General features: G+C 44.6%; 2 protein-coding genes and 1 non-coding gene across 3 annotated transcripts, besides 2 other annotated features; 1 reads left to right on the forward strand and 2 right to left on the reverse strand.

The window, feature by feature from the left end:
* The first annotated feature begins 12,076 nt into the window (after positions 1 to 12,076).
* Positions 12,077 to 12,155: a sequence feature (horizontally transferred from chloroplast DNA).
* On the reverse strand, positions 12,142 to 12,894 carry ccmC. Its single transcript has one exon. The coding sequence runs from the start codon at positions 12,892 to 12,894 to the stop codon at positions 12,142 to 12,144; it is 753 nt and encodes a 250-aa protein (YP_006666113.1).
* A 1,143-nt stretch (positions 12,895 to 14,037) lies between these two features.
* tRNA-Phe (GAA) lies at positions 14,038 to 14,108 on the forward strand. Its single transcript has one exon. It is a non-coding gene; the product is annotated as a tRNA-Phe (tRNA).
* A 4,986-nt stretch (positions 14,109 to 19,094) lies between these two features.
* Positions 19,095 to 19,352: a sequence feature (horizontally transferred from chloroplast DNA).
* Positions 19,353 to 21,038: 1,686 nt separating this feature from the next.
* ccmB lies at positions 21,039 to 21,659 on the reverse strand. Its single transcript has one exon. It carries the CDS (start codon positions 21,657 to 21,659, stop codon positions 21,039 to 21,041), a length of 621 nt encoding a protein of 206 aa, YP_006666114.1.

The raw sequence follows: 21,659 nt of genomic DNA on the forward strand, positions 1-21,659 counted from the left end.
CGAGCTAGTAAACCACCTCATTCTCTTGGTATGCCCCAAATATGGTAGATTGATAGACCTGTTTAGCACTTGTGTGAAGGATTGACAATGAATCCATTCAAAGGGTTGAGCGCTCGTTTATACATAAGGATTTCCCGTGAAAGATCTTCTCCCTCCTCTGGATCTCTCATAAGCCAGTAACCTCAGATCAGTCTCGTGCTTGAATACAGCCAAGTGAGTATGATTCCCTGGGTTGTGTATGCATGCCTTGTGAGCCAGTTGAACAAGTAGGCATCTTCCTAAACCAGTTGACAGTGGCGGGTTCACTTTGCCTATCTCTCAAGCCATAGGCCTTGCTCTATCAATCAATCAATAGGCTCCCTGGTCCAGCTTTGAAAGAAGGAAGTAAACAACCTCTCTCGCTGGTCGAGTAAGTAAACAGAATCAAAGTTAGAGCCTCCTGCCTTTCATTCACACTAGAATGAGCCTCAAAGCCCTACCTTTCACTAGCAGAAGCAAAAGAGAGAACTCCAACCTCTCAAGCTGCACCACTTCCTCTTTATCTGGAAATCCTTCTCAATGTCAAGGGATGGATATGCGATTACCTTACTTGACCATAATAACTGCCCTTATTTCAGACTTTAGCAACCTTGACCTTACGAATGAGCAAAGACCCAGGAATTACAATTAATAGCAAGATATTTACGATCGCGGACTTCAACGGCACTAAGATTTGGGACTCGCTCCTTTCCTTTCCTTGGACTGCTGCCCTTGGGAACGGGTTTGGGCATACTCTCTCTGTGCTGGAATGATCCTCTAACCCTCAACACTCAAAGAAGACTTCCCCTGATCCATGGGCCAAGCGGAAAGAAGGAAGTTGAAACTCAGTCGACCATAGGCGTTATGCTCTTGTCACCGAGAATGTGGAAGAATGGCTCACTTGTGACAGTAAGGGAGAAGCACTAATGGGGATGGTTTACCAATACGGAAATGCAGGGATCATTCTCAAGATCTACCCTAGCCCTTTCACCGGAGTCCATCTTCGTCCCTTTCAATCTTAAGGCATCCATCCAATACATCCTCATTAATCATAAAAGGTCGACTTAGTCAACTACCTTTGCGGCATCAGGGGCATCCTCTTGAGACTGAGAGACGAATCCGGGATTTGAACTCTAATATCGAGCTCCCAAAGGCCATAAAGAGCACAGAGCCCTAGTAGCATTGACCTTAGCTACCTCATACATCAGGACCAGCGAGCCCCAACCCACACCCTCCAGTCCCGGAGGCCTTGTCTCAAAACCATTATTATCTAAGTGACCGTCAGTGCTCTTATCAAAGTCTTACCGTGAGGATTGTCTTTATTCGATGGAGCAATGATAATCTACTCCACGTAAGTTGTCCTTACCAACCCCCATTCTTTTCACAGAGAATGCGATTGCTTTGAAAGAGAGTCCAAGTTGGGAGCTCGGCTGTCCGATTGTGTGTAAAAAAAGATGTAGTAGTAAAGAGTTACCAGACTCACGTTCCTGCCTTTTTCAACACTTTCTATATAAAGGCTTTTCAACTCTTTCAAATACACGCTAAAATGAAAGCTCGCTTTGATTGATTGCTTGCAACAGCTTTGAGATATTTGAGATACTCGTTAGCGGTTCAGTCCCTAAAACCAGAAGTTTCAAACTGGGCCATAGAGTTTACATACTGATTTCGCATACCGAAGGGAGGGCCTTGGCTTGGCAGTACTAGCACTGGGGTATTCATAAGATCGAGTCTTGATCTTATAGAAAGCTAGACTCTGGGTCCACTTATTAGAAGAATCTTTCTTAAGCAGTTTGAATAGAGGCTCGCACATGGATCTAAAAGAGATATGAAGCGACTGATGTACTTTACTCTTTCAAGGAAACTTCTAACTTCCATCCCAAGGGTTTGGGAGCAGGAGTGATTGCCTTTGATGGTACTCTGTTGTCGCCTTGAGCGAAAAAGGTCCCATACGAGAATTCTTTAATGCGCCAATTGTTAACACGAACTGGAAACTTTCAATTGCGTATAGAAAGACATGGAAGATGAGAGCTAGTCATCAGAGGACGAAGGCTTGACTGAATGCCATCCCTTCTTTCCTTTCTTAAACGGATGGACCCTTTCGATCTTCTACTCTACCGGTAGATGTAAGACCAAGCCAATCTTTTTTTTTATAGGTGCCACTTTTTTTTTCTAAGGGCGTAATCGTAAGAAAGATAAGATGCCAGTCTCTTCCAATATGAGTGTCAGACTTGCTTCCTGATCTACGACCACCCTCCTGTGCTAAAAAAAGCAGCTAACCGAGAATTCGCTTTTCCTAGACCCGGCATTTCTTTCTAGTTTCTGCTCCAGCAGTCCGAGCACAGTACGTGGGACAAAGAGTGGAAGTCGGAGCAAAAGTATACCGCAACGAGATAAGGGCTCTCATTCAAATAAGAGAGTCGTGGAATCCTGTCCCAAAGGTAAGAAGCTGTAGCAGTGATTGAGCTAGTGCTTAATCCCGGGCTAGGTAGTTCCTATTCTATTAAGTTAAGGAAGAGGTGCCTACGTCCTTCCCTTCGATCTCGTACTAAAACTAAACAAAAATGGGGCTGCTCTCTTCTGCGGAGACTCCTTCGCTGCAATAAGAAATCTATGAAAATTCATAAAACAAACGGAAAACAAAAAGTAAAAATTAATAACATAAAGACTAGTAATAGAACCTTGAGGAGGGGAAATGAAACCCTTCTCTTGAGCTTAACAGAAGCAACTATGTTCTCATGGCGCTGCCTTGTGATCATACCCCAGACCCTTCATCTCTCAAGAGCTTCAGATAATAGGATTAGGCCCCCTGTTAACTTTCTCCTTCTTGTTGAAAGGGAAGATGATCCTTATACGCGTGGAGACCGGTACACCGTCAACTCCAGCATCGTTACGTGCCCTCATTTACATCCTTAAAGGATCGTCTGTAGCAATTGTACCCTATTTCCATTCGGGAATGAAAGGGTTAGCCGAGGAACTCAGTGAAGTTTACCAATCAACAAGCCTAGGTCCCCTATCAGGTAACCATTATCGACTCACTTCTTGGGGCACTTGGTAAAAAAACCCAATCCCACTTGGGGATGGTTAGCATCACAATGGATGATGTTGTCTCAATCAAAAATTTCTCACCCATTTGAAATGAAGTATCTGCACTTGAAACTTATCCTCCCCACCTAAAGAACATCTATCAATGGCCTGGCCCAACTGCTTATATTATAGCAGATTCAAAAAACAAACAAGAGAAAGGCTGCATTTATAAGTTGTCTTTCTAGGTTTTTCGTCAGAGAAGGGGTAGAAGGAGCCCTCATACCCGCTCTCCTTCTCCACCCCATACCTGAATATAGGGTGGCCTCGCCTTAGAAGGCTACAGAAGAGAATAAGGTGAAGCCCACCTTTCCGGGGCTTTCCTCAGACCTCTGTCCGGCCTAAGGACCGTCTCTAGGCTGGAGCTCCTGTCTCCTCCCTTAGAGAGCGGACCAATCCACTTCGTTCCCCAATCCTCTTGAGGACTTCATTGATTCGGTCTGGCGGACTCGGCGAAGCTCCTGAAAAAAGGAGCTTCTTTGTCCTGTTTTATTTAACTCGGCCAGCTTTCTACTTAGAGTTTCTGGGCTGTACTCCCATTTTTGTTTAGTTAAAATACCTTCTCTAAGAAGGCGGTTTCGGCTTTGCTCCTCCATCCAGAAAGGATGTGGGTCGAGTTCCGCCATGCGTGTAAGAACTCCCTCCTTTAGCGCGATTAAGGTCATAATTTGTTGAACCGGCGGTTGCCATCCCGTTTTTCTTTCTGCCGCAAGGAGAAGCCTTTGATTAATGGCTTCAAATGGACTGCTCTCTGGTAAGTCCATTTGAATGGAAAATGGGGGATTAGATGGAGGGAACCTCTGCTAATAATGGAATACATTGATTTGTGGCACTTCTTCTCCTTATTTAGCTTTCAAGTGGGAGAGGACTTCCATAGAGTGAGCCCTTCGATCGCGGTGCTCATCTTACCATCTGACGCAGTCCAACTTATCCCTGCTAACCCACAACTAAAGCACCATGACTCTTTGATTCCGAAATGCGGCCGAGGGCATTCCATCGGAAAGGACACATCACACACCCTAACTCCACGAAGGGATGGATGGAATAGACAGGCACAAACCGTTGACCCTAATCTTACCAAGATATAAAGGTATTCAATCCAGAATGGGCACAGAAACTGTTCAGGAAGTGAATAAAGCAGAAATATACACATTCATTAGTCTTGGACTTAACCCCAGAGGAGAAAGAACCACCTCCGCTTGTCCTAGAGCTAGCCTCAGAGGAAGAAGTTTATGTTAACCATACCACTAGGACAGGAAGGGTCTATCAACCGCCTCATTTGCAAGGCTAAGAAGAGCAAGAATCTATTATGCCTTTCGCTCAGTTATGAGCCAGTAATAGAACAGGAATTTGACTGGATTGAGACTCGCGGTGCTTACACCTCTAAAGTCAGCCTCGCTCAACAATTCCTCGAGACCAAAGCAAAAGTTCTCTTTCGATCCCAAGGAGTTAATTACCTATTATAGTTGGCTATTCCAATGACAGAGAGATTAGGGGAATATACTGACCGAGAAGAGAGAGTCAGACCCTAAATGCTTACGGGACAGAGAGGAGATACGCTAGTGAGATGCGCAGGTGTATGAGCTCTGAGATGTGTAGGTAGAAAGAGAAGAAGCCGTTCCAACTGGTCCTATAATCCTAGGGTAGTAGTCAATCCGATGTAGCTAATCCGACCGGCATTAGTAGACGAGTACAAATGAATATAGTAGCCCTATACAATAGACGGCAGTTCCATTAGAAATTATATGTCAAAAGTAACCTACCGGTTACCAAGGCCTATTAGTTTACAAAGTCAACATCGGAGAGTATTCTTAACAGCTGTACTAATGCCGTTCGCCTTGACTTTAGTCATGTAGAGCATTCTCTTTTGGCATAGGAGCCTTCTAGGCCTACTGACTCTTATCTAAAAGGGCATATCGAGATCCCTTAGCCCACAAAGCCCTTGACTTTCCTTCTCTGCTTCGCACCATCGTTACACTCACCCTTCGTTACCCAGCCCATCGCTAACGCTCAGCCTCGTCTTTTGATTTGACCTATTTCCCTCTTTCTCTATTTAGGATAGAAAGCAGAAGGTCGCAAGTGAAGCTTCTGGAGAGAGCAATGAAAGAGTGAGACTTGGACCCATAACATTGACACAGGGAGAATCAATTGCTTGGTTTCCCACAGGCAGAAAAGGACTTGGCCTGGATGTAAGCTGTAAAATGAAAATGGTTGTATCCAAAAGGGCAGCTAAGCTAGCAATCCGAACAAGAAGATCTTCCCGTGGACTCAACAGGATTCACGAATCTGATCAACTATTTACATTAAGTAAAGTTGGAATAGATCCCAGACTTCATAGGGAGATAGCCACCACTACTACTACTACTTTAGAAAGGACCGAATGGCGTGCCTTATACCTGTAAAATGGTGGGGAGACCGGAATCGCTTTTGTCGCTCCGGATTTCCTCTTGGCCGAAAGGGTCGAGGCAGGAAGGAGAACGCTATATATACACCTCTTTGTACCTGGGACTAGACATAATAGCTTGAGAAAGGCTTGGGAAAGTACGTTGTGTATTTTATAGCACACGAGATAGGCTTGGCTTAGAGCCTACACCAATCTATCTGTTCTATCTGTAATAGTTCGATCTGTCTTCCTGAGATGAGAATTTGTTTTGAAATAGCTAGATTAGATTAGAACTGGCCGCCTTGGCTTATTGTGTGATTTTTGAGCAGGAGCGAGCAGAGCGAGCTGTCTTTGGCACAATCTGTACTGTAGCCGGGAAAGCCTGTAAACAGGAGTCAAGCTGTTCACAAGCAGTGGTTATGAGCCGTATCTCGCATCTAAAGCCAATCCATTTACAAGTGAAATCTTGCCCAACTCCAACTACAAGGAAAGAAAGGGGTGAGGTGCTCATTCTGTATAAATTGGGTCTCTCGGAACCATGGGCGGCGAAAACTAGGATGGAATCATAGGTAAGGGATGACATAACTGGGGAGTAGGAATGGCAGATCCGTTTTTTTCCCAACATTATGAACTCTTCAACTTGTAGTCCACCAAGAGGCTAAATCCTCTCCTGAGTTCCGTCTGAGCCCAGGTTTGTAAACCAGCCATTCAATGGAAGACTTTGTCTTCTTATTTATGTTCCGCATTAGGGTCCTTCACCTTCAACGAGTGCTATTTCTGCCCTTGTCGGCCTAAGGACTGCGCCAATCTCGATGAAAGTCGAACCATGGAAACCATTTGAACAAGAGTAGCGGAACACTTTCCCTTCCTTTTACCGCTCTGTGGTACTGCTTGTTCGTGAATAAGAGAGAGCAGCATTTCTTTGGGCACCCTTTTCGTACAGAAAATGCGAGCGTTGCGCTCAGACCAAATGTACCAAATCGCAGCAGCAAATACCAGTCTAGTAGCTGTGCCCTCAATCTCCTCAACTGACCAAACTTCAGAGATATGTTGAAGATAGTCTGTAGGTTGAGAATGCCCCTGAAGAGAGATTTAAAATTTTTGGGGAACCGATTCCGATTCTCTGTAACAGAGAACACAGTCGCAGTCGTAACCAAGGCCCAGTTTAGCAAGGAAGTCCTTCGTCTTTAATCGCCCTTAGATAGCCTGTGCACGCATGCATCGGCCGGGAACCAGATGTTTTTTCGGCCAGAATAAGGAGGTAGCAGGAGGAGTTAAGGCCTTGTAGGCTGACTGGATGGTGAAGAGGCCATTAGACGTAAGGGTCCAGATTCTTTCGTCGTTTGAGGGAAAAGAAAGATTCCAAGAATAGTGGAAGACCAAAAATCCGAGACAGTAGGAGCGCATCACCCAAGCTGAGATCAACAATCGCACGCCCCCCATATGTGTCAACTAATCTGACACTTGAAAGCCAGGTATCATACTAGAATTTAGTGATCGATCCATCACCAATGACATGTAAAATGAATAGCTTTGCTTTGGGGATCAGCTTGCATATATTCTTCCACACAGGAGAACAGCCAGTTGGAAGGAAATAGTCCCATATCGATTTGGATTTGATATATCTAGCTTTGATCCAGTCGATCCATATGGAACTGGGGTTGTAGGCCAGCAGCCAAACTTGCTTGAGAAGGCAGGCTTCATTCCATCGCCTAAGGCTCTAGATGCCCAATCAACCCTCTTTTTTTGGTTGACAGATGGATGGTCTCCCAGCTAACTGTATGTATTGACCTGCGATCCCTAAGCTAAAGGAATTTTCGAAGCATTCTCTCAATAGCATCAATGCTTCTATAAGAGAGCAGAAAGGAGCACATCCTATTATCTAACTACGCTGTTTACGATGATCAGAGTCTATGTGGCCTATGCTTTCTGCTGCCCTTCCTATCTGGCGGAGCAAGACATTGTTCGGTTCTTTAGTAACCTTACCCACTCTAGGGCAAAATACTTTTTCAAAGCCCATAGACCAAAGGACTACCTTCAAGAAAAGCTAATTCTTTTTCTTTTGTATGAGAAGCGACTTCCTCCTCTAATAAAATTAAAACTATGCAAAGACGGATGCTTCAAAAGGGCCTCACTCTCCTAAGACTTAGCAAACGGTCATGTGATCGCTTAATTCGTCGATCATCTAGAGTCGATTTCCCCAGAATAAAGCGTATTTACAGAATGACTTCTGGTCCCTCTATTTTCTCGCATAACCAATGGTTGGTTAGGCTTTGCTGCAATTGCTATGTTTTATTTTCTTTTCTTTTTCCATGAGCTCCGGCTAATTTAGCAAATGTAGGACCAGAGGGGCCTATATAAATGAGAATGGAATTATTGGTAGACATCTTGATGAAGAAAAGTCGGCTTACCGTGCATCGACGTCAGCCGCAGGCTCCCGTCAGGATGGCAACCTGCACATGCGGGAGTCGCTAGGGTGCCCTTTTTTGGTCGGACTGAATCTCTCCCCACCTTTTCTGCCCGCGGTCTCAATCCCCCGTACTTTGCAAGACCGTGGTTCATCCTCTATCCGGCAGAGTGGCGCATCCATGGATGCAAGTGTGTCAGCAGGAAGTCTACTTTGAAAAAATGTCTCCGGGGTCACAATCCAGGCCAAAGGGGGGGCGTCCGTCTATCTATTACGTCCTCTTTCTTGCGCTTCTCCTTCTCCCTTGGCCATAGGACGTCCTCTTTTAGCTTTTCTTTGGCTAGTGCTGATGCTGATTCTGCAACAGTGTGAGTCCCTCCGGTAGGTTTACTTCCTCCTGGTGCCCCAGTAGGGCTACAAGTGGCTTTGCAACTTTCCGCGACTTAACTCATTTTCTCGTGTTCGGCTTAGCTGAGTAAGCGAAGGATCTATCTACACTTTGGCCCTCCGAAAATCGGTTGACTGGAGCGTGGTGCGATCGTAGCTCTCATTGTCGAAATGAAAAATGAGCAAAAGGCGAATGAATGTACGATCATTGCGTCTTGCCTTTTCGTCGAAGGGCATTTGCGGATAGTTAACCTTTCTTTCTAATTCTAATTGGGATAAGTATGCGCGGCAAGTGCTTCTCTCTTTTCCTGTTCCCGAACGGGAGGCACCCCTGTTAAATTCGGGTTTTTGCACCCTTATCCCCTGAGATATGAGCGGCCGGGTTCGCCAGAAGTGCGCGACTGTGAATAACGTTGCTTCCATCCCCTTCCTTATAGGACCTGCTGTTAGCTCTAAAAGGTCGAATAGCAGCCAATGGGTCGGGTTCGTAGTAGCACAGGGTGTAGTGTCTCCTCATTGATGCAGGGGAGAAATGGAACACTTAGTTCCTTTAAATTAAAACTCGCCATTCAATTTCCTAACGCCTTGGGTCATGTGAGTATCTGGGCATGCACGAACTTACCGCCTGAACAGGTTTACCGTGCTACGTCCCATTGGGGCAATGGTCGCCGGACTGCCCTGGACTCTCCTAACAGTCTTCTCTATGCTATAGCTAGAGAGATGAGCCTAAACGTTAGGATGGTATGACGGAGCAATCCCTGCCTCAGGAGGCGGATCGAATACCACCTCTGAATCGTTCGCAACAAGGTAGCGGGAACCTCCAGCTGGATCGAATCCGCAACTCTGGGGGCTTTAGGGGAAGAAAAAAACCCCCCTCTCACATAATCAAAAATAGGAGAGTTTTTATTTAGAAAGGATAAAAATGAAGTAACGTAAGGTAAGAGAAAGCACAAGGAATTGATCTGATCATGTTTACTTAAACTGGTTAGCAGCGGCATTCTGCCTTTACCTTCAAAAGAAAAAGAAGGAAAGTTCAGTGAAAATTCAGCCAGTGCTATGAACATGGATCGCAGCCATAGCCTTAACCGTAACCCTCACGGTCGTTGTAGCGAATGCTGCGAGAGCTAATAGCGGTGAACAAAAAAAAGAGAAGATAAAGGTACGCAGGATATTGGCTTTCTTCCATAGAAAATGGCTCCCCTTACGGCTAATAAGGTAAGGATAGAAAGCGCAGTTGGCTAACAGACAAAAAGTGAAAGGGCAAATATCTAAAAGGGGGATAGCAGAACAGACAGAGGAATTTTCGTAAAAAAGAGACTATGTCGCTCGAGCGAAGCGAGAGGTTAAGAGGTATAGAGGGGGCAATGATAGGTAAATCAGGTTAATCCCTCTCGCCAAGACTAGTTGTCTTAGAAGGAGTTGCAACCTAAAGGGCTATTCCTGATCTTTCCTGTTTTGAAATCTATTCCTAAGAAAGGAAAGGAAGATGTTAATTTGTGATTGAGCGTCCGATTCTCTTTGTGGTTCTATTCTCTTGTTGACCTCTTCGCAAGAATGTATTCTCTCTTTCTAGGTAGAGGCATAGAAAGAGAACTCCGGGATCATTAACTACGAGACCACCAAAGACAAGAAAAGAAAGAAGGGAGGTAGCAGCCAATAGATCTATCTACTAGTCCTTTCGTCGGGGAAGAAAATGGAAAAGGTCTCTCCCCTCTCCTTATCAGTCGAGTTACTTCATACCTTAGTCTTTTATTTAAAGAAAGAGGACCGGTCAAGCCCTATCACTATCACGCCCATCTCAGATGGAAAAGCTACTGACTTGGCACTTTGCTGATTAAAGAATCGCTTCTTTTCCAGCTGCCCCAGAGTTCCGAATCGACACAAGAGCTTGAAGGAGAGTTTATTCAACAGCCGATTCCCTAGTATCTCCTCTATCCTCTTCCTATTCTAGCTGGGATATTCTTTCAACTCCTCTTCTCTTCGAAATCTTCTTTAAGGGGAGCTACTTAAATTAATATACAATAGCAGCCAAGGAAATTCCAGCGGTCAAGCCAGATGCGGATGAATTAGCTGCTAGGGTCCTCGAATCAGATTCTTTTAGATCTTATCCTTTCTATGGCTACACTGAAGACAACCTAATCTCGATGAAAGTAGCCTAAAGGGCTACGCTAAACCTGCTAACTGCTCATAAAGAAAGTCAATCGATGCTAACAAGGGTGATTCCCTAAGTTGAATCCGAATCTATTGAACTCTCGGCTGATGAAAGAAGAGCAATTCTTGGACCACGAGCCATACCAAGGAAAGCATAGTCACAAGAGCTTTTAGCAAGAGTGACTTCCCTCTCTTCGGGAAAATTATCTTACTTTTAGGCATAGCATTAGCAATTAGTGAGCACTCGTTTTTGTTAAAGAGAGCACAACTCCTTCTATAGTAGTGGAGGCGTGAACAAGAGCTTCTTTCACAACTTCTTGCCTCTACCCGGCAATGGCTAATTATTCATTAAAGTAAGGGTCCGGCTTGAGCCAGGTATGAGAGCTAGCTTCTAGTAGCTGCCCTTGCTCCAACATCTTGTTTGGGACTTGGGATCTTAGCAGCTGGGGTTCTTCCGAAATTGCATGCACCCTGCCATCAACAACTGAAATAGCTGCTTCGGCATTCATTCGTCTCAAAAGAATCAGACTCAGCCCTTCCTTATTAAAGGCTCCGTGGGATCCTTTCTAAATCAATCTCCCTTTCGCCCTGTCTTTCTCGCCTGGCTTTTCTTAGTCCTTTCCCGCATTTCATCGAAAATCGGATCTTCCTTTTTTTTTTCTCTTTCTGGCTTAGTCGTTAAAAGAGAAAAGAAGAGTGCTACGAGCTCCTAAGCCCAGGGGCATTCATCCTATGCTTACTTGGAGGCATAGCAAAGGTCTCATCCCAACAAGGGTAGGAAAGTAGGCTATTTTTCGATCCCGATCTGCTGCCTTCGCACAACCGGCACAGGGTATTCATAGCTGCTGGTCTCGACCGGTTCACTAGAATGGTTGGAGCTACTGGAGCTCCTACTATCCCTAGAAGCTGATGTTGGTTGTTGGCTAGGCTCAACTTGAACCACCGGGCTTACCCGGAAAATTTCATTATTGTCACCCCAAATGCTACTACCTCTTTGCTAAGCACAGGAATGCTTGATCGAGAAAAGCAAGCAAAGAAGCAGCAGGATGCGGAATATGAAGGGGCTGGGGATAGAGCCAATAACCAATTGAAGAGTTACAGACTACAGTATAAAGCCCTCAATCATGCTCTTGCCAGTGACATAGATTGTATATACTCTCGCCGATTAAGGCAAATTCTGCGCTCCACGAAAAAACATAGGGAGTCCTTCCTGGACTTAAGGAAGGCAAAACAAAAAGTGCCCCTATGACTCTGGTTTTAGTGAAAGCGATGAAAGTATAGCTGTGCTCCAGTTTTTCGGGAAAAGGTTATACGGTGAAGAGCCCGGTCAAGGCGACCTTATTAAAGGGGAACATTCGGGACATAAAAGCCTATGGTAATCTCGTCCTTAGTTGCCGAATCTAATGGGGGTTTCAATCCGACGGATCAACCGTAATTTTAAGGTAAAACGAAGGAGATGATGGATGGGAACTCCTACTCTGACTATTGTTGCGATCTCTAAGCGGGATTTTTAGTCATCTATCCCTTTTCTTTCCTGAAGAACGAGTGGATGTTTTGAACGAGTGTTGAGCGAGTGAAGTGCCCCATAAGCTATAAGAGTGAGCTGTATGTTTTAATTCCGTGAGCAGCGGTTGAACTGAACGTTCCAAGTGCATCCAGCAGGAATCGAACCTACGAATTTGCGCCCCTTTATTAGGTTGGGCGCTTTAACCATTCAGCCATGGATGCACAAAGACTCGGCGAGTGAACTAGGTTTAGGTATTCCTTCTCGAGCTTCTATTTCTTCCGTTAAAGGAGATTCGGGAAAAGATGGAATAGGAAGACGTGTTTCCAGAACAAACAAGATACGGGTTGAGAAGGGGGAGTTAGCAAAGTTAGACAAGATTGGAATGGGCATAGGAACATGTATTGATGTACCAGATCGGCTAATGCTCCCAGGTTGATGCGATGTATTCCACCAGTTGACTGAAGACTTGATTATTGGTATATCGATCGGTCCAGCACGGATTGAAATAGAAGCCGGTTCGACAGGAAGCTTTTGAAAACGCAGTGCACCCAGGTAAATAAGGAACGAGATGAATACAGAGGTTAAACGAGCATCCCACACCCAAAAGGTGCCCCACATAGGTCTTCCCCGAAACCCCCCAGTAACTAAGGTAAACAACGTAAAAAAAGCACCAATTTCTGTACCGGTTCCGGAAGAGCGAAGAAAAAGGGGATGTTTTGTTAATAGGAAAAAGAAAGTGTTTATAGCCGTAGCGATATAAACAAGAATACTCATCCGAGCCGCAGGAACATGTACATACGGAATACGAGAATTTCCACCTTGTTGAAGATCTAGTGGTGCTACCCGAAGACTTAAATGAATAGCCATCGCTGTTAAGAACAACCGAGATCCAATGAGAATTTGCGCGTAGCTTCTGGTCTTTGACATCAAAAAATAAGGTTGTAATAATGAAACGGACATGTGAGAATTTGGTCCTAGCTAGTGGAACAAGAAAGACATGGATCTATATTCAATACGCAATCAAAGGATTTCTCCTGCTTTGTTTTCGCTCCGCTCGTGCGCGGCACCCCTTGCTCGCGGAGCGGCATACCGAAAAAAGAAAGGTTTTGGAAGAAAAAAGAGTAGATTCCCTTTTGTGACCAAGAGCCCATCCTTGATCCAAGCCGAGTTTTGCATTCCTCAGCTTGGTGCAAAGGGCTTCTCGCGGGTCCTTGCCCATCTCGAATACGATGCGGTAGGGTACTCGTGACCCTGCTGGTGGCTGCCACTGCCCCACACTTAAATGCCGCCAGCTCTGTCTTCCTACTTTAGGCATCCGCGCGCGACCTGGTTGGTCCGTCCAAGCTTATACTCTAGCACCATATCAATCAAACTTGGCAAGTTTGTCTTGCTTGCCATCGTCCCTGTTTTGGCGTGAGTTTTTTCTGGGTCAGGAAGTCACCCGTCGCCACATTATCCGTCTTGACCACAAATCGTGACCCGCCTCCACGTTCTCAAGTAGTGCACTATTGCTGTCATCTCCTTCTCTTGGACCACGCCTTTCGGTCTCATTGAGCTTTCGGCTCTCATATGCTACTGGGTTACCTTATTATACTAGCACACCGCCTGTGGCATAGTCTGACGCATCCGTGTGTACTTCAAATGGCTTAGTGTGATCGGGCAACTGCAATACGGGGTCATCAATCAATGCCCGCTTTAGGTCCTCAAAAGCTCTTTGACACTCTTCCGATCAGTGCAGTGCCATGATCGGTCCGTACGTCCTTCTTTAGGAGATTTTTGAGTTGAGCAGCCCTAACTTACGATGAATCTTCGGTAATAGTTCACGAGCCCTAAAAAAGATCTTCGCTCACTCACCTTGGTAGGTGCTTGCCACTCCTCGAGGGCTCTGATGCCCATCCAATACCCTAGGAATAGGATCTCCGTCTGTCCAAAGGAGCATTTCTCTTTCTTTACATAGAGGCGATTCTTCCTTAATACCTTAAAAACGGTCCGGAGGTGGCTAACGTGGTAGTTTAAGGGATAGCTATAGCCCACGATCAAAGTATACTACCGGTCACCAGCTGAGCTACCTGAACCACTTTCCTAAAGTATGTTTTCTTCGCCCGTTTAGAAGTGGATTCGAACCACTGACAAGGATTTTCAGTCCTCTGCTCTGCCAAAACAGCTATCTAAACCACTTTCCTTCTGCCCAGCTCCCCGAAAACAACGTTTGACTTGCATGTGTTAAGCATATAGCTAGCGTTCCTTCTGAGCCAGGATCAAACTCTTCTTTTGAGTATGATTGGGCCTCGCAGTGGTAGAACCTGGTGAACCGGGCGTACTACTTCCCAACCTTCTGTGGACCTTGCTTCTCTTATGATTTTTTCTACTCTACTTTTTTAATAAGAAGCCGGCGGTGGTGGTGGTGGGCGGACGGCTAACATGGTTAGTCCGACCTAGAACTGGATTGTGTAATCTAGCTAGCCTTTAACGACAGTTTATACTCAAGTTGGCATATGAGACTGAGAGAAACAGAATGTCATTGTCAACCAAATGACGATAAGTCCAACTGCCCAAGGAAAAAGAACCAATTGACAAATGTCTAAAATGCCCATACACAAAATCTTCCTCACTATATGGTAAGCTAGTAATTATCTCTCCCATCAGGGTCATTGTCGTACACCAATTCGAGCGGGAAATTGTACTCAAAGGCAGAGCCTATAACAGACAACCGCCTCTGCAACAAACTTCAAGAAATCCAAGTCTTGGAGGAGAGAGAGAGAGAAAAGCATGTCAATCCCAATCCTTGAAGCTTGCAAAAAGAGGAAGCGAAGGCAAAAGATTTTAGGGTTTAATTCGTTCTGCGATTCGGGTAGCTCGATCAGTCGTCCTCATGGTCCATTTCGTGATAACATTCGGGTGTTTCTTCAAGAATGTGCTGAGCTTGAAGACTACAGTGTCCGGGGCATGCCCATTTGGTGCACTCTTCTTGTCCACGACAACACAAGCCTCGTCGTCCCTCTTTACACCATTGAAGAAGATGTCAAGTCCTCTGATCGACCCTTCTGTGATCACTGCCGATGCACAGGTCAGAACTCGAACTTCTCAATTGGGTTTCTGTAATTTTTTGTATGAGGTTCCGGAATCCGCCTTTAATTTCTTCTTTGTTATTGTGTAATGTCAGAAAATTTTCAACCCTAGAAATGATTCCTAATTCTTTCATTCTATCCATGTTGAATGAGCTCAATTTCCTGTTCATATAAAACCAATGCCAGACCCTATGGATAATTACGACTAATGCAACTCCAATTGAGCTCAATTAGTTGGCTTGCTTAAGCAAGAAATTTCTTGCTTAAGCAGTCATTCCAGCTTCTCCATTCTGGCATCTTCAGCTACTCAGCTTCTCCTCTGATTGGGATATGATATGTTATTTTTGTTTAGGTTGGAGTAATCATTTTTTGTCGAAGCGAAAGTACCATATGATAATACCAATGGATGATGAGTGGCATAAGCCTCTGAATGACAGTATCTTTGATCTTCCGACCCATCTGTTACACGGGTTGATTCACTGTAATGGGTTTGCTCACTTGGTCTGCATCAATGGACTTTAAGGGGGTTCTAAGTATCTCTATGGGAGACAGATTATGGATCTTTGGGACAGAATTTGCACAAATCTTCGAACCAGGTACTAGGAAAAATATAGATTTCTTGATTTCACAATTGTATTATGAAAAACCAATGAACTGGTTTTGATGCATTCTTCTCTTTTGCAGGAAAATCACTGTTGAGAATCTATCAAARAAGCGGTCTATGGACCTTCGTCTTCTCCATGGCGTTGCTTAYGGACACCCTTGGTTTGGTAGATGRGGAGGTTCTGCCAAGGAAGCTTTAACACAATTATGAAAGAGCACTTGAGATTCTTAGCTCATTACAACTTGAAAGGATCATCCAGGATTTTAGTGATACGGACCARTGTGAAGAACTGAAGCAAATAGTTCGTCATTACAGAAATTTGAGTGAAACACAGTTGATCACAATCAAGGATCTTCTTAGGTTTATGCTGACTGTCAAGTCTAGTATTCCTGCACAGAAGAAATCATTGATGGCTACTGCTGCATTTTCATCATCCACTGCAAAACCTGCAACCAGAGCAGCCCTCCAGATCAAGCACCCGATGAAGGAAAAGTCTGTGAGTTATAGGAAGTTCACTACTGTTATTACTCACATGGATAGCAGATGGCCTAAAAGAAGACTAGAGTTTGCAGCGGAAGTGATTGTGAACGCATTGCAAGAAAAGAAAGAGAGAGACTTCAGTCATGGTGGGATGACCCGGCAAGATGTGCGAGATGCAGCTCGGTTACATATTGGAGATACAGGTCTGTTGGATTATGTGTTGAAATCACTGAACAATGTGATTGTTGGGAATCACATTGTCTGCCGCGCAGTGAACCCAACCACTCGGATTTTGGAGTACACGGTTCATGATCTTGCAGATGGGGTTAAGGTCTCTGAACCTGAGAAAGAGATAGTTCCTCAGTCCCTTTCATCAGCAGCTCTAGTTCCTGGAGTTGATGTTAGCAATGATGCGCTTTATCTGTATGAGCATGTGCTGCTAGGATACCCAGAATCAGAGTTGGTGGAGTTGGCTACTTAAGCAATATTGGACACCAAGCACTTCGTGAAGGAATTTCCAATTAGGGATGAGGAAGAGCAGTGGTTGACAATCATTTGCCAACTCTCTCCTTTTCCTTTTTCTCTCAAAAAACAAGGCTCGCTCTCTACTTCTGTCAATGGCAACAACTGAGGCTAAGCCTGAAGCCAAACCAGAACCAAAAGAAATTGAAGAGAGTTCTGAACCTCTTCTCAAATACAAGGTAATTAAAACTTTAAAACATGGTTTTTATGAACACCAATCACAAAAGATTACAACTTTCACATGTTTATAACATCTTCTTCTCTGTTTTACAGACATAGGTTTTGAAGGTCTCTATCCACTGTGAAGGCTGCAAAAAGTGACAGTACATGGGAATGTGGAGCCAGAGATTTTGATCAAGAAATTAACCAAGACAGGGAAGCATGCAGAGCTGTGGCCTGATCAGAAAGCTAATAACAATAACAATTCAAAAGACAAAAAGAAAAACAAAGGCAAAGAGAAGCAGCAAAGCGAGGCTGAAAGCTCCGAGGAAAGCAACCACRGTGGCGGTGCTGCTGGTGGTGATAATRAGAAAKAGACGGTTAAAGTTGAAGTTGTTCAMGTTCAGGACTCTGCTAAGAAGAACAATAACGAAGGTGGTAGCACTAGTAAGAAGGTGGACGGTGRTAATATGGTCAAACCCAATGAAGGTGGCGGTGCACCGGCTAAAGCTGGCGGTGGTGGTGGCAACGGGGGTAATAAGAAGAAAAACAAGGGGAAAAAAGTGAATGCCAATGCTGATGAGGATGAAGGTGAACAATGTGATGATGCTCCTCCACCAAGCAGTGAGTCACCAATTCAGGGTAATGTGCTTCATGGGGCACAGAGGCCTCATAACCAACATGTTCAGCTGCATGTGCCTAATGTGCCTTATGGGCCTCATGCTCCTCGTGGCCCACAGGGTTTTCTTGGCCCACGCCCTCCATATGGTCCTCATGGCCCAAGCTCTGTTCAAGTTCCAGCCAATCACAACCCCCCACCGCGGTCGAAAGGGAGATGCCACTTCCATCCAATCCCTAAATACGGATTGCCGGGCAGTTACTGAGAAAGCTATGCATATAAGTACCAGATAGAAAGGAATATGACTCCCTTCATTCATCGGGGGCGTGAGTCAGTGAAACCCGTGTTGTTCTTCCTCCCGTTCCCTCATTGGTTTCTCAGATCCTCCATCTCTGGAAAGAGAAAGAGAGTTCGGAAGAAGATTAAGGGAGAATAAGTAGAGGAGAGGATGGTTAATCAAAAGATAGATGGGCGGGTTAGAGCTTGCTGGTTAGCTGGGCGAGAGAATAGAAAGAAAAATAGAGAGATGGAAAATGAAGTAAGCTTGAGCCTGCGGAACCGGTAATGGATCAAAGCAAAGGATAGCTTTTTAGCTGCGAGCGGATGAGCGAGAAATGGAAGAGGGTTCCAGCCTCCTTCCTGCCCCTTACCCCCTRGTGTAAATCGGCTTGGATTCTTCTGCTTTCTCATCTGCTCCAGTCAATGGTCTCTGCTCGAAAGTCCCATTGCATGAAAAAACTCAAAAAAGAATAGGTGATCGTAGGTCARCYYGTGGGTAAGTTCCGGGCTTTCATTGATATTTTCTCGTTCATGATCTCTAATCCTTTGAGTAGATTGGGCAGGGGTAAGACTATGCACATAGCTTCGGTTCCGTCTTGTTTGCCAAGGAGATATGGTTGCTTTTCCTTCTTCAGTAGGCTTTCCCGCGGGTTCGGTTACAGATAGGATACACGGGTCAAAGGGAAGGCTTGAGTTCAGAGACGAAGTTGGCTTTGAAGGTACAAACTTTCAGACAGTTCCTTACTTTCTATTCTCTAATCTCGTATGGCAGCTTTCAGTCCCATCTTCAGTTTCGGGATATTGCTCCTATGCCTCTTCGAAGTGAAGCCCTTATATCGAATGATTCAAGACATTTGATTTTATAATAGAAATGAGAGGACAGCCGAATTGACAGAAAATAGTCTGAATTTGTTGATCAACTCTCTTTGTTGAAGGTCCTACCTTAACAGTCGATCATGCGCTCACACTCGATCATGCGACAGTCGATCTGTCCATCCGACTACATTCACTGGGGGGTGAGGTTGTCCAATTTCAATTATGTGCCGCTCGTTGACATCTAGTTTCCATTGCYGGTGTGAGAGATCTTCCTTCGGTTCTAGTTAAGTATGGCAGCTTGAGGTCTCCTATTTAACTTTCACCAGCCATTGGGAACTCAAATAAACTTTCATTTAACGGCAGGCGAGAAAGGTTCTAAAAGAAAGAAAGGTAGAAGGGGGGTTTTCTCCCGTTTCGGGGTTCTCTTGTGGACTGGCTGTTGACTGGCCGGGAGAAAACCGGTGCTTTTAGCTTAAACGGATTTTCACTGGATCGGAGCCTTTCGGAAATCCTCCCCTTTTGGCTTCACTTGAGCGGTTGACGCAATCCAAGAGGAAGAGGAAGCTAAACCCGTGCTGACGAATAACCAAACCCCTTAATTCGTCGAGTAAAGTAAATAGGGAAGGTATAGGTTTGTTATGAATGACCCCGTATCGAATACAGGTAATAATATCAGCAAAAGAACGTTCTCCCGTGCTTCCAGACATGCTGAGCTCCACATATTCATGTACAGAAAAAGCGGGGGGTCGATTCTGCGAAAGATAGGATCAGTAAATGGAAATTCACTGAGATTGAATTTAAGTGGGATCTTCAATAGTGGTACCGAGGGTGTCTTTAGAGTATACCGAATCAGTATAGCTATCCTTCTTCTCTTCTGACACAGCAACGAAATTTCAATCAGTATAGAAAAGAAGTGATACAAAATTTCTTTCTTCCTTAGCGTTTCACACTAAGCTCTTCGATCCTTAGCGCAAGCACTAAGTAAGCAAGCTACCTCTATCTTCTTTAGTCAATTCTAATTGTTCACTCTTAGTTGACCGTTCCGCTGGGGCTTCCTCTTTGAGTGGAAGCCCTGCGCTGCACCCCAGTGTTTGTTGAATTTATTGATCGACGAAACGAGTTATTGCCTTTAAGGGGTCTTGCCGTTATTGCCATTTCATTTTTACGGGGGAAAGGAACATACTTTAGTTGACGGAAAGGAAATGTATATTGATACGTTCAATCTCGTCCCAACATAGCCCCCATCCGTCTCCTTACGATGATTCCAAATCCAGGATAGGAATCAAAAGTTATTCCATAATAATAGGAATCCGCTTTCCAGTTGCTGCTTCGCTCCTCGGCTTTTCTTGCGCCTATTGGTTGATGATAGGGTTCCTGTTGGTGGAGAGAATGCCCCAAAGCCCCCTTTCTCCAATTGAAATTCCAGAGGGATACCCTTTTAGAGACGCTCTCCTGGCATTTTCACCCCTTACGGAGTCTCCACCAAGAACAGCTCTGCCTCCCGTTTTATCACTATCAGACACTACCTAATTTATTTCATAACCTGCCAACATCCAAGGATACTCACAATGAGCATGAAAATCATCAAGGTGATGCCAAAGATCTTCCCTCACAGCATAATAAGCAGGACTTGCACAGATGGCAGTAACGATCGACTTCCTATGGGAGGTGCTTGAGACCAAAGCAGAAATCGATTGATTGGTGTGATCAACAATGCATAAATCAACCACATCTGGGTTCCAGGGAATCCAAAAACCCCCAGAAAAACCCACTGCATCAACTATGAAGCTACCAGAAAAGCCCAAAGTCTTGACAACGTCCAAAGCTTTGGATACACTAATTCTAGGTTCAGAAAGAACCAAAACATCAAAGGCATGAATTCTTTTTAAGTCATTAACAAGGGACTCACTCTCACATTCCACGCTAATAGCTTTAACATCATTAATAAGCTGGAAAGCAAAGGCGCCAAAGAACACGTATCTATTACCTCCCCCAGCAACTGCTCTCTTCCTACGGTCTCGTTGCCTTTTTTGGGGGTTCCTCCTCACATTGACCGAACCCGCAGAGAAGGCCACGGCGAGACGAGCCATTTATGAACAATAGAGTGACGCCAAGGGCGATAAAGGTCTTCCAATGATAGAAAAGGGGCATGATATCCCAAAATTCCTCAAGTACTTTCTGCACTTCCTGAGAAGGAAGTCGTTTTTTTGGTATTGGATCCGCTCTTCTGTTAGCATGAACAGAGCCTTTGAGAAAGAGAGTCTTGCCCCCCCTTATTACTCCATAGGGCAGCGAGGAGCATGCTGTGGAACCAACCACTAGAGATTGGACATATATATAATCTTTCTTATAAATAAAAAAAAATAATTCTTATTTTTTCATAATAATAATTTTTTTTTATAAAATTATTATAAAAAATTATTATTTAAATAGCTGCAAGACGGTGCAAAAAGCCGAAAGCTCTTCTTTTTAGTTCCTCCCAGATACATGGCTTACATACCCGGCCCAGCATTCTTGGAAAACAATCGAATCGAGGGTCCGGAGGAGAATTGGCCATTCAATCTTGTAAACTAATCGAGACCAAAATTGGAAAAAGAGATACGAACGGAGAGGAATAACCAATCGATGAAAGAACATGAAACCATTCTGTTTCAATAGAGGTACGAGAAACGGTTGGGGGCAATGAAGTAGGTAAAGTGGTTGGATTTTGCGAGCTGTTCCAACCACTGCTGGATGTGATTCCAAGAGCCGAACGAGAATGAATACCACACAGAAGAGTCAAGACCGGGCTCCCTAATAGAATGTTTAACCGATCCATTCCGGATCGACTGAATTGGTACGGAAGTTGTAACATGGGAAAACCACAGAAAACACAACTTATTTGAATAACCCGGTGACCTACCAATTGTAGAAGTAGGATCTTTGGCAAGCAATAAGCACTTAAATAATACAATTCGAGTGTACCATCTTCTTTCTCATTTCGAGAAAAAGGTGCGGGAGGAAAAGGAAACAACGGAGGGATCCGAATCGAACCTAAATGGGAATGACATGAAAAGTCTTTTTCAAAACCTAGCATTAAGGGCGTTACGACGATATACGAGAGGAATGGAGAAAAACTCGTGATTGGTGTGGAGGGGAAGATCTGTTTATGATATAGTTCAAGAAAGAGTCGTCTCAT

Source organism: the organism of the source record quoted next, mitochondrion (assembly GCF_042453785.1).
Source record: "Malus x domestica mitochondrion, complete genome".
In the NCBI taxonomy this organism is placed as follows: domain Eukaryota; kingdom Viridiplantae; phylum Streptophyta; class Magnoliopsida; order Rosales; family Rosaceae; genus Malus; species Malus domestica.